Genomic DNA, 15,659 nt, shown 5'->3' on the forward strand with positions numbered 1-15,659 from the left:
CAACCACCTAGAGAGGTGGGATACAGAGGGTGGGAGGGAGGCGCAAGAAGGAGGGGATTTGGGGATATACGTATGCATATAGCTGATTCACTTTGTCATACAGTAGAAACTAACACAACACTGTAAAGCAATTATACTGCAATAAAGATGTGAAAAGAAAGAAAAGAAAAAGAAGGGATAAGATCGGAGATGCCCTGACATCCCTGGTTGATTTAACTTTTATGGCACCTCTGTGAGGTAGAGGCAATCACGCCTACAGATAAGAAAACAGGCCCAGCGAGGGTGTGTAACGTGCTCGAGGTCACACAGCTCATGAGCAGCAGAATCCGAACTCAAACCAGGTTCTTGGTCCAAGTACAAGTTCTTTCTGCAACAGACTGGGTGTTTGATAAATGAGATATGGGGGAAAATAAAGCTGAAATAGGTTGTTGCTAAATCACGGAGGTTCTTGAAAGCCAGCCCAAAAGAAAGGTTGCAAGCCAAAAAGAATATTCACGGCCCACTAGGGTTAGACCCAAAAGGTGAGAAGAAGAGGAGCAATATGGCCCTAAGAGATCTAGTTATTCTCATCCCAGCTTCTTTGGAGCCACCTCTTATCCTTGAGACTGAGAGTGACCGGCACTGAGCAGTGGCACTGTTCCCATGGATATAGTAGGAAGCACACCTCTTTGTCTCTGTTTTCTACTTAATGTTGTTCTGCCATGTACAGAGCCCTCAGAATCACCGAGCAGCCCCTTCTGGAACTGAACACTGGAGAAAGGGTGTCGGCCATCTGTAACTTCTCCCAAGGTGCCCTTCCCACGACTAGGATATATCCCGTAGTCGATGCAACAGGAGAGAACAGTGTCACCGGGTCTGAAAGGAAATCGATGGAGAGTGGGAACCGTTGCGGGCAGTTGCAATTTTCTAGATCTATTACTTTGCATTTGGAGATCAGTGAAACAACGTCGTGTTGCTATGAAAATCAAGAGATTTATGTGGTTCTCATCGTAGGAAAACAACAACTTCATAAAGGACCCCAAGTGGTAACTTAGTGGAAATAAAAAGGGAAGAGTTGCTTGTGGCTTGAGATAAGTGGAAAAGTGCTCCCTTGACTAAGAAATGGTGGTTACACTTTGCGACTGAATGTCATTGTCTATCTTCCTTTCCTTTTCTTTCTTTAGAATGAGCTGAGAGAGCTTGTTGAGAAACCAGCCAACATCCTGGAGATCCTCAGGCCACCTCAAATACTGCTGTTTCTGGACGAATCCTCGGATGGAGCGATGTTTCATCAGCTGGTACTGGGACAGGGACCCCACCACCACCATGATGAGGGCGCCACTGAGGTCAGCTAAGCACCAGCTCTGGGCGTAACTGAAGGCTTCGAGGCACCACCCGTCTCTAAGGAAGTGTCTGCTCACGAGACAGACAACCTTTCTGCTGCTCCACAGGGCATCCTGGATGTTGGCGATGTGGTTTTCCCCGGGCAAAAAGTCTCTCTCTTCAAAGCACAGGTTAAATCTGTTTCGGTCGCTGTACTGGGCATCCAGGTGTTTGAGCAAAGCATTCTGCACCCATTCAAAGTCTTTGCTACTGAAGCGCAAATAGGCATCGTATTTGTACGTCTTATTCTCTTCCCTTGATGGGGTCTTTGAACACCAGTCTCTGGGTTTTCTTATAACAGATGAAACAAAACCCCCGAGACTTCGTAACGATGAGGATGGCCACGAGGAACAGAGTCAAAGTGACAGCGAGGAAGGTGAAAAGGGAAAACTTTAGGGACTTTAAAACTTCGTCTTCATCACAATCTTCCGTGGAAAGAGAGTAGAGGGAAGCCCCAGCCATGGAGCTCGGGTACATGCAGTATATGTCTGCCGGAGAGCCAAATATTGTGACGTTGGTTTGATTGAGCCAACTGATAAAAGCGCTAAGTTCACACTCACAGATGAACTTGTTATGAGTTATGTCCACAGCACTCAGCGATGCAAATAAATCAGGATCAGGAGAGAGGAGCTGGTTTCTGGATATATCCAGGACCTCTAAATTAGCAGGTAAGTCGCCAGGAAAAAGAACGGTCAGCCTGTTGTCCCTGAGGCTGAGTCCCCTCAGTGCAGTCAGATGACGAAATACTCCTGGTGGAAGGAAATTCAGGTAGTTTTTATTCAAATACAGGACTCAGAGATGGGAAAGCCCCTTAAAAACACCCCAGCAGAACCCGGCTCCCCAGGCAAGCTGCAACATATTTTCTTCAAGGAGAAGCTCTTCTAAGCTGAGGTTCTCTGAAGGGGCATGGTCTTGGTTACAAAAGGAAAAGCGATTTTGATTTAAAATGAGAATCTGGAGATGAGGTACCTGGAGAAGGAAGTAGAGATTATCCAGATTTTCCAGCCTATTCTCTGATAAGGTGATGAAGTTAGCTGTAAGTGCGATGTTTGGCAAAGTAGCCAGTTTATTGCCACTCAAGAAGATATTAGGTATGCTTGGAAGAAAATAAATAGTTTTAAGAGCATTGTTCCGGAGATCCAAGGTGTTTAAGTTTTCCAGGAATCTGAATGTTTGGTCCTGAATGATCCGGATGTGATTCTTTTGCAGATCAATATAGGCTACCTTAGGTAGCCCATAGAAATCAGAATTATACAATTGCCCCAGAAGGTTATGTGATATATTGAGAACTTGGAGGTTGTCGAGTCCATAAAATGCTTTGTCTGCAATATTGTTTATCTTGTTGTAGGCGACGTTCAGAACCTTCAACTCCTTGAGCGTCTCAAAGAGTTGGAAGTCCAGGGAGAAGATAAACCCATGTGAAAGGTCCAGCTGTATCACTGAGCTTCTGGCCAGGCCGGCAAAGGTGTGCTGGTCCGGGTCTTTCATGTTAGTGAAGCCAAACCCAGAACCCATCACGTGATGGGTAAGAACCAAAGAGAAAATCTAGCTTCCATTGATGGCATTGTTGAAGTTTCTTGTGATGTCCACTGCCCAGCCATCGCCAGAAACATCTAGGGTTTCCAGGACCATGTTTCTGAATGGGTTCAGACACTTCCGCCAGTCCATTGAGACCCTGTTGTACAGGTTGTTATCAGCAAGGCTTAAAAAGGAGAGTGTTTTTCCTTGGAGGGGTTTGAGCTCGTGCTCACAAACAATGGTTATTTGGTTGAGGGAAAGATCGATGGGCTTCAAGAATTCAATTCCAGGAATGAATGATGAAGGTAAAGACTTTGAATCTGATTTTTGGATAGGTCCAAGTGAGTCAAAGACCCCAAATTTCTGAAATAACCATCTTTTAATACAGCACCGGAGAGACCACAGTAAAACAGTCGAAGTTCGGAGAGATGGGGCAGTTCCTGAAAAGCATCTGGGTGCAAGAAGTCTATCTGACTTTTGCCCAGGTCCAAGATTCTGAGATTGGGCAGGTTTTGGAAGGCTTCTTTGTCAATGGTCAAGGGGGTAAACTGAGTCCCGAGCTCCAGCAGCTGCAGCTGCTCCAGGAAGGGGAGGGATGCGGTTGTGACTGTCCTGATGTAGTTGAAGCTGAGCAGGAGACTCTTGGTGGTGTTGGGGACCTGGGGGACTTGGGTGAGGTTGCGGAAACGATATAAGGCTCTCCAGCCATCGAAGAAGCAGGAAGAAATTCCAAGCGTGGGACTGGCCATGAGCACCATTCTTAAGAGAAGGTCAAGGTGGTCTCCCATGATCCTATGGAGAAGACGAAAGAGTGAAAACACAGGAATCTAAGCTCAAGGCATTGCGCATGGGTGCTCAGCGCTTGGGGGATTCCTCTGTGATGTGGCTGTTTCTTAGACCCTTTGATTCTCTGGATCCAAGGCTGTAGCTGTTGGCAGATACTGTCTGGTGTAGACAGAGCTTTTCTCACTAACATTTATGTTGCATTTTTCTACATGGCGAGCACGGTTCTAAGTACTTTCGAAATATTTCATTTAACCTTTATGATAACTCTGCATTCATTCCTAAGTCTGTGCCTTCATTCATTCAAGATTTGCCGATGGAAGTTGGAAAAAACAGCAGGAGGAGATACATTTTAATTTCACCTCAGCCAGGGACCCCATTCCTAGCCCAAGGCAGGCTCAGCTGAAGAGTGGAAAATGAATCCACTGATTTTCTTCCCCCTCTAACCTGTCAAGGATACTAGGTCATCTCCATTCATCCATCCTTACTCCCTACACAGTGCATCTCATAATATAAAAACTGGGTACGTCGTTTTCCACAAAGAGTCAACAGTTGAACAAAAATGTATTAAGCACCTCCTGCACTCCTGGCACTTGTGTGACCCCATGAGTGTACAACTGAACAAAAAACAGTTCCCTTGCCTAAGCCCAATAGGTGAATTCACTGTCTGAGCTCAGCATTTGCTTCACACACACAGCAGCAAACGGCACTGAATGAGTGTGTCTGGTTATGTTCCCAGTGCTGTGCTGGGAGCTGTGAGGGGTACAGAGAAAGTGCACGAGGGTCCACCCCTCAGAGAGCTTCGCCTCTACCCATCTGCACGGCACCTCCACCTTGGTGCCTGCGAAGTATTCAACTTGCTCTACGTGTAATATCTGAAGGCGTCTGTTGCGGGGTAAGGAAAGACCTACATGGCTCAGGGGGCAGGAGAATGAGGGGGAAAGAAAAGACAGAAATAGGAAGAGGGCCCTTGTTTATAAAACCATCACTGGCACAGTTTCAATATCAGGGTAGACAGAGTGAAGCAGTCATGGTACTAGAGGGGGCACCGGCCCTGGACCACTTGCCAGCTCTGAAGACGTTTCGCTGTGTTGGGATAATTTGTGGTGGGGTTTCCATAGCACCTTTGAGGCTGCGACACACAATTTACAGCAAGTCAGAAGTAGACATTGACTTCTGAGTTGACCCAAATTATCAAAAGCAGGCATTTACACATTAAGGGTAGGGCAGCGTGGTATACTGATGTATACTGTCAGGTGAGATACAACTATTGCCATTTCATATTTGCAATTAAACAATTTCCTGTTGGTAGAAATTAAATATAACCTACTATTAAAAACAAACCAACAACCAGGCATTTAATAATCATTAGAAAAAACTCGCTGAGAATGTTTATCACGGCTCTTAATTTCTCCACCATTTCCACCCAGAGGCTCAGGATAACACAGCAGGGTCACCTCTGTTCTCTGAAACGTCATCCACACTTCAGCAAGTCCTGTCAGTTTCACCTTCCGAGTCTACTCGGTTCAAGCCGCCATCTCTTGATGGGGCTAGACTTGAGACTTCTTACTGGTCTCTCTTATATCTGGGCTGACTCTCCATTTTCCAAACAGCAGCCAGGGTGTTCTTCTAGAAACATAACCCAGGTGATACCAGGCCTCTCTGCACAGAACCCTCCCTTCTCCTCCCACTGCTCTGGGAATAAAATCCTGCAAAGACTTCCTTCACCCAGCTCTCGCCTGTCTCTTCAGCATCCCCCTCCTCAATAACTTATTCAATTGATATCTGCTGAGCATCTATGTATCTGGCACTGTTTTAGGAAGAGGAGATACAGTGGTAAACACAATAGACCAAGCCTGCCCTTTTGCTCTCCAAAAATGCACGTTTGCATCATAAACCAAAACTTGCACCCGATTTCAGAGGGTTCACTGACCTCCTGAAGGCTACCCCTTTCAACCTCATGATGAGAACCCTTAGTCTACATATAACAACCACCACGTTTTATGTTCTAGAACGGGGCTTGGAAAACTTTTTCTGTAAAGGGCCAGATGGTAAATATTTTAGGCTTTGCCGTCCAAATACTGTAGTTTGCCAACCTCTGTTCTAGAAGAAAAGAGAATAGAGACTTTGATTTCACAAATGAGGATTTCAAGTGACTGCAAGATAAATGTGTTCTGATATTGAACTCGTATTTGCAGGAAAGAACTAGCTTGGCCCCCAAGCTGCTGACAGTTTTGCAGCTGTTGTTTTATCCAAACATCAGAATGAATTCTCTTCTTATGTAATCTGACAGGAAAATCCCTGCAGAGACATGGAAGTGAGAACACCAGCTCAGAATAACAGAGTTAAGATGTCTAGTTTCAATTCTGTCTTTTTACAGACCACTCAGGGCTGGCCTCCAAATGCCTACACTGTACTGGGCGGCTTGACCTTGAATTTGTAGTAATAACAGGTGAAAGAAAGCCCCAAACAATACATATTCAAGATACTGAATTTTCAAGTCCATAATAGGGAAGCTAAAATTAGGGCTTCCCTGGTGGCACAGTGGTTGAGAGTCCGCCTGCCGATGCAGGGGACGCGGGCTTGTGCCCCGGTCCGGGAGCATCCCACGTGCCGCAGAGTGGCTGGGCCTGTGAGCCATGGCCACTGAGCCTGCGCGTCCGCAACGGGAGAGGCCACAGCAGTGAGAGGCCCGCATACCGCAAAAATAAAAAATAAATTAAAAATAAATAAAATTAAACCGTAAGGTAGATAAGGCCAGCTGAACAAACAGATTTTAAAGAAAATTATTTGGGCTTATGTCATATTACAAAGATATCGTGCAGACCTATTTTCTTATGAAATACAGCAAGGTGTGAAACAGGTACATCTTCATCTCTGAAGCAGACTTCTCTGGGTCAGGTGCCAGGACAAGTGAGCAGAGGGGCCAGGTGAGCTGAGCTGACAGGAGTCTGGAGGGGTTATTCATGAAGACAGAAGCTGGGGGGAGGGACCACCCACGCAGGGGTGTCCTGATGAGAGCCAGGAGCTAAAACGCGTTGAAATAAATATGAATGAGCACTGATACAGGGCAAATCTAATTCAAAGATGAGAACCAGGCGATGAAGTTATTTCAGACCCGACCAGACCTCAGAAAGATGAGTGAGCCAGAGTGAAGTGTAGGCAGTGAGACAGACCAGGGGGGCAGCAGCTATGGACTTTGGGGACCCAAGAGAGAAGATCAAATGACCTAAAACCCCAAACCCCTGAATGCAGGTCGCTGACAGCAGCTTCTGACCCTGCGGAGGAGGGCGCCATCTAGTGGTGGCTGGAGTGAGTTCTCTGAGGCAGCAGGTAGAGGAACCCGACAGCGCGCTCCTAAACCATTATTGAAAAGATGGTGAGCAGGTACTCACACTGTTAGTTCTGCCATCAGGCGACATAGGCATTCCTTCCTAAAAATCACTCAGCTACGCAGAATCACACAATAAAACCACAGGGCTTCTGGGAAAAAAGAGGACGGCGTATAGCACTCAAAACCTTCATCGGCGGCACCAGAAAACCTCATAAAAACGGTAGCACCATCTTATACGTGTTAGGCGGTTAAGAAATACATACACACTACAATAAATATTCCTTTACCTTGTAAAAGACCTGAGCGTTGCTGCCTCGGGAGCTACTGTGAGGTGCTGGTCGGAGGGGTTTATTTGGTATCAGGGGAGGTTGTACACCAGGTGGGGATGGGTGTTGGCTCAAATCACAGGCGGAGCAACGAGGTCACTGGCAGATTTTTGAGGTCTTTTCCTTCCTCATATGTAGGTCGGTTCAGCTGGGTACAGTTTTCTTCATTTAAACTTAAGATATGGCACAGAAGCAAATGCAAATTTCATGTTCACTAATATGTTAATGTTCCCTAATATATCAATATTGTTCCTTAATATGTCAATCGTGTTGGAACAGCTTCATTATTTCAGAACAAGCATTATAGCAGAGCTGACTGAACTCTCATTCAAGGCTAACAGTTCCAATTAAGAGTAGAAAAAAAGGAGGTTTTATATATGAGTCTACCCTCTGTGCCTGTGTGATAGAGTTTGGAGAACCCATGGGACTGGCTTGGGAATCATCCCTGGGGACCAGTGCGGACTCAGGTCCCAAAGGGCTCAGAGACTCGAGTGGATAGTGTCACCTCCAGCAGCTTCAGCTGGTTCCTGTTTCAACAAGAGACTGAACGGGAGAAGGAAGTTCTCAATCCTGGCGACACATTAGCCACCAGGGAGCCTCGAGCCCGCTGAAGCCCAGGCTTCCAATAGACCAGTTAAATGAGACTCTTAGGGGTGGGCCTCAGGGGTCTGTACTCTTAACAAGTATGCAAATTTTGTACACACCCACATTTTAGAATCACTGGTATAAACCAATGGTTCTCTAACTTGGCCATACACTGGAATCACTGGGGGACTTTAAAAACAATACAGGTACCTGGGTCCCATCTGAGAGGTGAGGTTGTCCTGGGGTGTGGCTAAGGCATCCCGAGTTGTTAAATCTCTCCAAGTGATTCCGATTTCTGAAGGTCAGCTCACACGGCTGCAATTCTGACTGGACCTTGGAACCACATAGGGTGCTTTAAAACTGCTGACTCGGGGCTTCCCTGGTGGCGCAGTGGTTAAGAGTCCACCTGCCGACGCAGGGGACACGGGTTCGTGCCGCGGAGCAGCTGGGACCGTGAGCCATGGCTGCTGAGCCTGCGCGTCCAGAGCCTGTGCTCCGCAACGGGAGAGGCCGCAAGCAGTGAGAGGCCCACGTACCGCAAAATAAATTTAAAAAAACTGCTGACTCCACAGATCAGACACAGAACTACCAAAAGACCCTGCAATTCCACTTCTGGGCATATATATACCCCAAAGAATTGAAAGCAGGAACTCAAACAGATATTTGCACACCACATTCATAGCGGCATTATTCACAATAGCCAACAGGTAAAAACGATCCCAATGCCCACTGACAGATGATGAATGAGACAAAATGTGGTACACATACGATGGAATACTATAAAGTCTTAAAAAGGAAGGAAATCCTGGCACATGCTTCATCATACGTGAACCTTAAAGACGTTATGCTAAGTGAAATAAGCCAGTCACAAAAGCGCATATACTGTGTGATTCCACTGAGATGAGGTCCTTAGAGTAGCCAAATTCGGAGAGACAGAAAGTGGAATAGAGGTTGCCAGGGGCTGGAGGAGGGAGGATGGAGAGCTATGGCCCTGTAGCTTCAGAATTTCTATTTGGGATGATGAGAAATTTCTGGAGATGGCTGATCGTGAGAGTAACACAGCAATGTGAATGTCCTTAATGACCACTAAACTGGACACTTAAAATGGTTAAAATGGTGAATTTTACGCCCTGTATATTTTACCACAATCAGAAAATAAAATTAAAGAGAAAAAACCAACACCACTGCTACCTGAGCCTAACTCCCGGAAATTCAGTTCAGTAGGTCAGGTGGAGCCAGGGAAGTGCATTTTATGGCCCAGGTACTTTTTTTTTTTTTTTTTTTTGCGGTCGGGGAGCCTCTCACTGTTGTGGCCTCTCCCGTTGCGGAGCACAAGCTCCGGACGCACAGGCTCAGCGGCCATGGCTCACGGGCCCAGCCGCTCCGCGGCATGTGGGATCCTCCCGGACCGGGGCACGAACCCGTGTCGCCTGCATCGGTAGGCGGACTCTCAGCCACTGCACCACCAGGGAAGCCCTGGCCCAGGTACTTTGAAGCGAGTGGTCCTCAGGCCATGCTTTGAGAGACGCCGGTCTAAAGGATTCCCTCCAACTCAGAAGCCCCGTGATTCTCTTAGAGGAAGAGGGCTGGTAAGAAATTCAGAGGGCTGTGGAGAACTGGGTTTTGATTATTGAGGCTAACTTGTGTCGAGGGCTCTGAGGGGTGACAGGAAGAGCACAATCAATGCGGGCCTCAATACTCCTGCCAAGCGCTGTTAATTAAGATAATGAGACCAGAGGGAGAAGGGTCGGCAGCCTCTCCTTTGAGTGGAATTCATTTAGCTTTAATCCCAGCCGTCAGCAGAGTGGGTTCCCTTTCTTGACTTAGTTGCCTGCTCAGCAGAGCCGCGGGCCTCACGTTGGGTGAGTTACGGGCCGTGGTGTCTCCATGGGCAATGGGGAAGCCTGCACGCAGGGGCACCTCTGCTCCCTGGGCAACACAGTTAGCCTTCAGATCCCATTGGCTGGGGCCAGGGCTTCCCCTGGGCTAAGTTAAATGCTTGATCCTTAACAAATAATACTCATAATGGGCCCTTTGACAGGATCCGAGATTCTGAGCTTGGCTACAAGGCTAGAGAGAGAATGTTTCTCCTGGCAGGTGGTGGCTCACATCTGGCAGGCGGTTGGAGCGCTGGGCATGGAGGACCGCTGTCTGAGCAAAACAGTTCATTCATTTCCAAATGGAGAGGGTTTTTCCAAGGTTCACATAGTAATAAAAATCCTGGACTGACACCTTATTTTTGATAAAGGAGGCAAGAATACACAATGGAGAAAAGACAGCCTCTTCAATAAGTGGTGCTGGGAAAACTGGACAGCTACATGTAAAAGAATGAAATTAGAACATTTCCTAACACCATATACAAAAATAAACTCAAAATGGATTAAAGACCTAACCGTAAGGCCAGACACTATCAAACTCTTAGAGAAAAACATAGGCAGATACATCACAGCAAGATCCTTTTTGACCCACCTCCTAGAGAAATGGAAAGAAAAACAAAAATAAACAAATGGGACCTAATCAAACTTAAAAGCTTTTGCACAGCAAAGGAAACCATAAACAAGACAAAAAGACAACCCTCAGAATGGGAGAAAATATTTGCAAATGAAGCAACTGACGAAGGATTAATCTCCAAAATTTACAAGCAGCTCATGCAGCTCAATAACAAAAAAACAAGCAACCCAATTCAAAAATGGACAGAAGACCTAAATAGACATCTCTCCAAAGAAGATATACAGATTGCCAACAAACACATGAAAGAATGCTCATCATCATTAATCATTAGAGAAATGCAAATCAAAACTACAATGAGATATCACCTCACTCCAGTCAGAATGGCCATCATCAAAGAATCTACAAACAATAAATGCTGGAGAGGGTGTGGAGAAAAGGGAACGCTCTTGCAACCCTCTGTTGGTGGGAATGTAAATTGATACAGTCACTATGGAGAACAGTATGGAGGTTCCTTAAAATCTAAAAATAGAACTACCGTGCGACCCAGCAATCCCACTACTGGGCATACACCCTGAGAAAACCATAATTCAAAAAGAGTCACGTACCACAGTGTTCAATGCAGCTCTGTTTACAATAGCCAGGACATGGAAGCAACCTAAGTGTCCATCGACAGAGAATGGATAAAGAAGATGTGGCACATATATACAATGGAATATTACTCAGCCATAAAAAGAAATGAAATTGAGTTATTTGTAGTGAGGTGGGTGGACCTAGAGACTGTCATACAAAGGGAAGTAAGTCAAAAAGAGAAAAATAAATACTGTATGCTAACACATGTATATGGAATCTAAAAAAAAAATGGTTCTGATGAACCTAGGGGCAAGACAGGAATAAAGATGCAGATGTAGAGAATGGACTTGAGGACAAGGGGAGGGGAAGGGTAAGCTGGGATGAAGTGAGAGAGTGGCATGCACATACATACACTACCAAATGGAAAACAGATAGCTAGTGGGAAGCAGCCGCATAGCACAGGGAGATCAGCTCTGTGCTTTGTGACCACCTAGAGGGGTGGGGTAGGGAGGGTGGGAGGGAGACGCAAGAGGGAGGGGATATGGGGATACATGTATATGTATAGCTGATTCACTTTGTTATAAAGCAGAAACTAACATACCATTGTAAAGCAATTATACTCCAATAAAGGTGGTAAAAAAAAAAAAAAATCCTGGACTGAGTCCACATGTGAATACGTTCAAGGTCAGCCTTGGAAAAAGGCTCAAGGCCAGGGCACACGGTGACCCTCCCAGGGCAAATGTGTTCTCCAGATGCAGAATACAGCATCCCATAGGGACAAGCCATCAAACGAGCACTCTTGAAGGCTGCAATGTCGCCGGGGCCATGGTCCTTCCAGCCCAGCGTTCCGCCTCTGACAACAGTTCCAATAAAACCCATGGGTGACTGCAGTGCCTCGAACCTCCGAGTTTGCTCCCCAGGTACACGTCCAGCTTCCTCCCCAAACCACCATGACTTTGAGGCTCTTCTGGGTGTCCTCTTTTTCATTCAACACCACCTCTTTTCGTGGTGACCAGCTGCTGTACTGAGAATTTGTGCTTGTCCTAGAGTAACTCTTCCCAGGCCAAGCCTCCCACTCTGTACTGGTCACGGTTGGATGCTGGGGAATCCCTGCCTGCAAGGGTCTCAAGGTTTCTAGAAAGACTCTAGAACAGGGATGCCCCAAGTGATGTCCCCAGACAAGCAGGATCAGCACCACTTGGGGCCCCACCCCAGTCCTCCTGAATCAGAAGCTCTGGGGCTGGGGCCTGGCAGGTTGTTTTCTCAAGCGCTCTGGGTAATTCTGATGCACACTCACATCTGAGAACCACTGGGTTCAATTCTGGAGGGAGGAAAGAAATATATCCTGATAACTACAATACCGCAGAGTGGGCATCTTCGCCTGCATGCTCGTCCCCACAGAGCTCTGAGCTTCCTCCCTTCCCTCATCCTCCCAGTCTTTGGGAGGTATCATTGTTTCCCCATTTATACACATGAGAAAACTAAGACCCAGAGCAGTTAAGTAACTTACTTAAGACCACACAGCTCTGTCTACTCCCTAAGCCTAGCGTCTGTGGTGTGGCTGCACAATTGGGTCAGTACAGGGGTACTGCTGTAGCCCACCTCTTGGTCATCATCTGCTGATCTTGTGGTCACTTCCCCTGGGTCACAAAGGGTATGAGCCCTGGCTCCCAGGGAGAGGTGAGCCTCTCAGCCCCTCGCCCCTTTCAGCTCCGCGGGAAGGCCCACCCTACCCTGAGATGGTCCCTTTGAAATGCTGAGTTCTCTCCCACTCTCTCAGCACGACCTTCCTCCTTCCGGGTCTCTTGGGCCTTTCCTTCCACTACACTGACTCTCTGATGGCCGCGTAACTCCCCTTGAGCCTTCCGTGACCTTTAAATGCATCTGCTTCTTTACACCTCCCATGGTTCTAGACTCCACAGACCTTCTCTTCAAACCCTCTTTCAACACCTCCAGCTCAGATGCCTCCTTGCTCTGCTATCCCATCTGTCTATACCAGCCACCTGCCCTCTGCGTGCCTACACCTGGTGGCTATAGCTCTGTCAGGAAAAACCGCCTTGGTGCCCACACTAATGTGCAGAATCCAATCGTGCTGTCACCCTCTCTCCTACCCCTAACGAGTGATTCCAAACCTTCACGGGCTTTCCCTCACCCATCCCGCCTGACCTTGGCCCTCTCAGAAGATGCTGACCTTGCTTCCTACTTCTAGGAGAGAAGGAAGGTCTGGCTCTTTACATGGCACATGCCGCAGCCATCCAGTGACTCTCTGTGTCTGCCAGCAAGGCCCACGGGAGGGCTTATGGCCCGTCCTGGGGGCAGTGCCCTGCGGAGCCACTGAGGTGAGGTGAGCTCTGGGGTCAAGAGTGTGTGGTGGGACTGAGGCAGCTCAGGCTGGTCCGGCCAGAGAGGGAGGCTTCTTCGTGTGTACCTGGGTGCAAAAACGCTCCATGGCCAGACGTGGCAGTCCGTTCATGCAAAAAAAAAAAAAAAAAGAAAGCGTGCTCCCCACCCACCCTTCTCCTCAGACCCATCACATGCCCGAGGGGAGACAGTCAGCAGCAGCTTCCATGAGCATCGCCGCAGATTCACACAGCAGGTCAAAGCCTGACCTGACAACGGTTCTCCAAAGAGGAAGCAGACAATTAGCGCACTGGGTCTCCGTGCATTGGTGCGACCTCAGGAGAACGGTTTACTGATTTGCTGGTGCCTGGGGGTCTTGTTAGGGTTTGTTTGCATCTCTCCGTGTGCATGATGCTTCGATACAAAGCTTGTCTAGTAAGTCTAGCCCAGCGAGAAACTTCCCTTTCATGTGTCGGGGTGGAAGGGGATATAACAAGAAACTCAGTCAAATGCCTTGCTGAGTTCCCAGGGCTGCTGGAAGCCGGTAACCCTGTCAGGATGGAAATGAGCTGAGTCTGATACGACTTGCTGTTCCAGAACCTATGCTGACCTGCCGGGGTTCCCGCCACCTTTCCTCAGAGCTGCAGACCCTGGGCCAGATCTCTTCTAGGAATTTGTCCACAGCTGCTGTCAAGCTCCCTGGTTTGTAGTTATTTTGTAAATACCCGTTGAATGAATGAAATTGCCACATGCTGCCTCTGGGTCCTCCTCTCTCTTCACGGCCCGTGGGGCCAGCTGCCAGGGTGCTGAGGGCTCATCTGCACTCTGTATCCCTCTGATGGGCTGCTCTTGAGCGGGGGGCGGGGAAAGCCTGGAGCTCTTGAGAGCAGCCGCAGCTCGCCCGCTCTCTCCCCTCCTACCTGGGGGTGGTTATCTGTGCTTATGATCCCATCAGCTCCTGAGAGGGAGCTTGCCCCTTCTTCCTCATCTGGACATACCTTGAAATATCCTCTTGGGCATCTGTAGCATTTCCTCCAAATTCAGAGCATTTGGGGCTATAGCCTTTCTGATCAAACACTGCACCATATTCATCTTTGGTTGTGGACCCTTATTTCCATCTTCAGTACATATGAAACTCTAACGAGGTGGGTGAAGTCAGACCAGCTTCCTTAATTCCCCCACTGGAAGAAGCCTCAGGTACATCAATGCAGATGGTGGCTAATTCTGTGAAGCTCATCTCAGGACACCACCACCAGCATCGATTCCCCTCACTTTCAGTTGTTTGTGCCGTTCGGCCCCACAGCCCCTGCCTCCTGTCTGGGCTGCTGCAGTGCCCACCCCTCCAGCTGACCGCCCACAGCCAGCCTGACCCCGACACCTGCATCTCTCGCTCAGCTAAATGAGGGGGTTGTAGGGCATGGCTCTGACCAGAAACCTTCACTAGCTCCCCCTGCCCACAATGGCCCAACTCTTCAGGGCATAAAACTCCACTGTGGACTGTGATCTATTCCTGGAATGGCTGATTAGAGAGGTCCCTTAGCGCCTGAACCCTCCCATTGGACAGAGGGGAAACTCCATCCAATCTACCTGCTGGCTTATTTAGTCTTGCCTGGGCTCCAGGGATAACTCACCTTCTCCCAGAGTGAAACTGGATCCCAATTTCTCTGCTAATGCTGATCCTGGGCTTGGAATGCTTGTTCCCATCTCATCTGCTCACCCAACTCCAACTCACCCCTCACAGGCTACCCCAGAAGCCAACTCTTTCGTGAAACGGTTCTCATATTCCTACAGGCACTTTATCTCCCTCCCTTGTTCTGTGTACATTTTCACGGTGGCATTTTCATCACATCTTGTCTCCTCCAGATTGTCCATCTCCTGAGGGCAAGGACCCAGTTTTGCTCATGCGGTACCCCTGAGGCACACAGCACAGCTGAAGTGCCCGGTGATATGTTCCCCATCAACATTCTGAAGGACAGTGATTTTCATCAGGAGTGCTTACCTCCGGTCCTAAGGGGCTTCTATTATGTTCTTATTCTAGAGGCACGGGGTCCCTGATTGTTTAAAGGCTTCAGTTTCTGAGACAATGGGGACCTCCTCGCAGCCATGATGGGAGGATGGTCGTCAGTGTTTTTCTGGTGCATCGAGAGAAAGGGCTTTTGTTTTCCTAAGGGAGAACAGGAAAGCTAATTAAGAGGGAGAAACAGAAAATATTACGTAGATGTTTTTCTATGCCACACAGTAATCTTCTCTGTAGGGGTATTTAAAACTGTAGGTGTGTCTCTGATTAAGTGGAATTTTAATTGGAAAAGATCAAGACCCTTTCGTAAATCGAGGCATATGGAACATCAGAGCTGAAGAGACCTGGAGAAATCTCATGCCCAGCCTCTGGG

At 47.8% G+C, this 15,659-nt stretch overlaps 1 protein-coding gene across 1 annotated transcript; it reads right to left on the bottom strand.

The window, feature by feature from the left end:
* Window positions 1–1,094: 1,094 nt before the first annotated feature.
* TLR5 (toll like receptor 5) lies at window positions 1,095–15,433 on the bottom strand. Its single transcript, XM_007450222.1, is given in 6 exon segments — window positions 1,095–1,608; window positions 1,610–2,886; window positions 2,888–2,973; window positions 2,976–3,158; window positions 3,161–3,672; window positions 15,269–15,433. Coding segments are annotated over 5 exon segments (2,568 nt in total). The 5' UTR covers window positions 3,669–3,672; window positions 15,269–15,433.
* Between the last annotated feature and the right edge of the window lie 226 nt (window positions 15,434–15,659).

This window comes from Lipotes vexillifer, unplaced genomic scaffold (assembly GCF_000442215.2).
Source record: "Lipotes vexillifer unplaced genomic scaffold, Lipotes_vexillifer_v1.1 scaffold203, whole genome shotgun sequence".
NCBI lineage: Eukaryota > Metazoa > Chordata > Mammalia > Artiodactyla > Lipotidae > Lipotes > Lipotes vexillifer.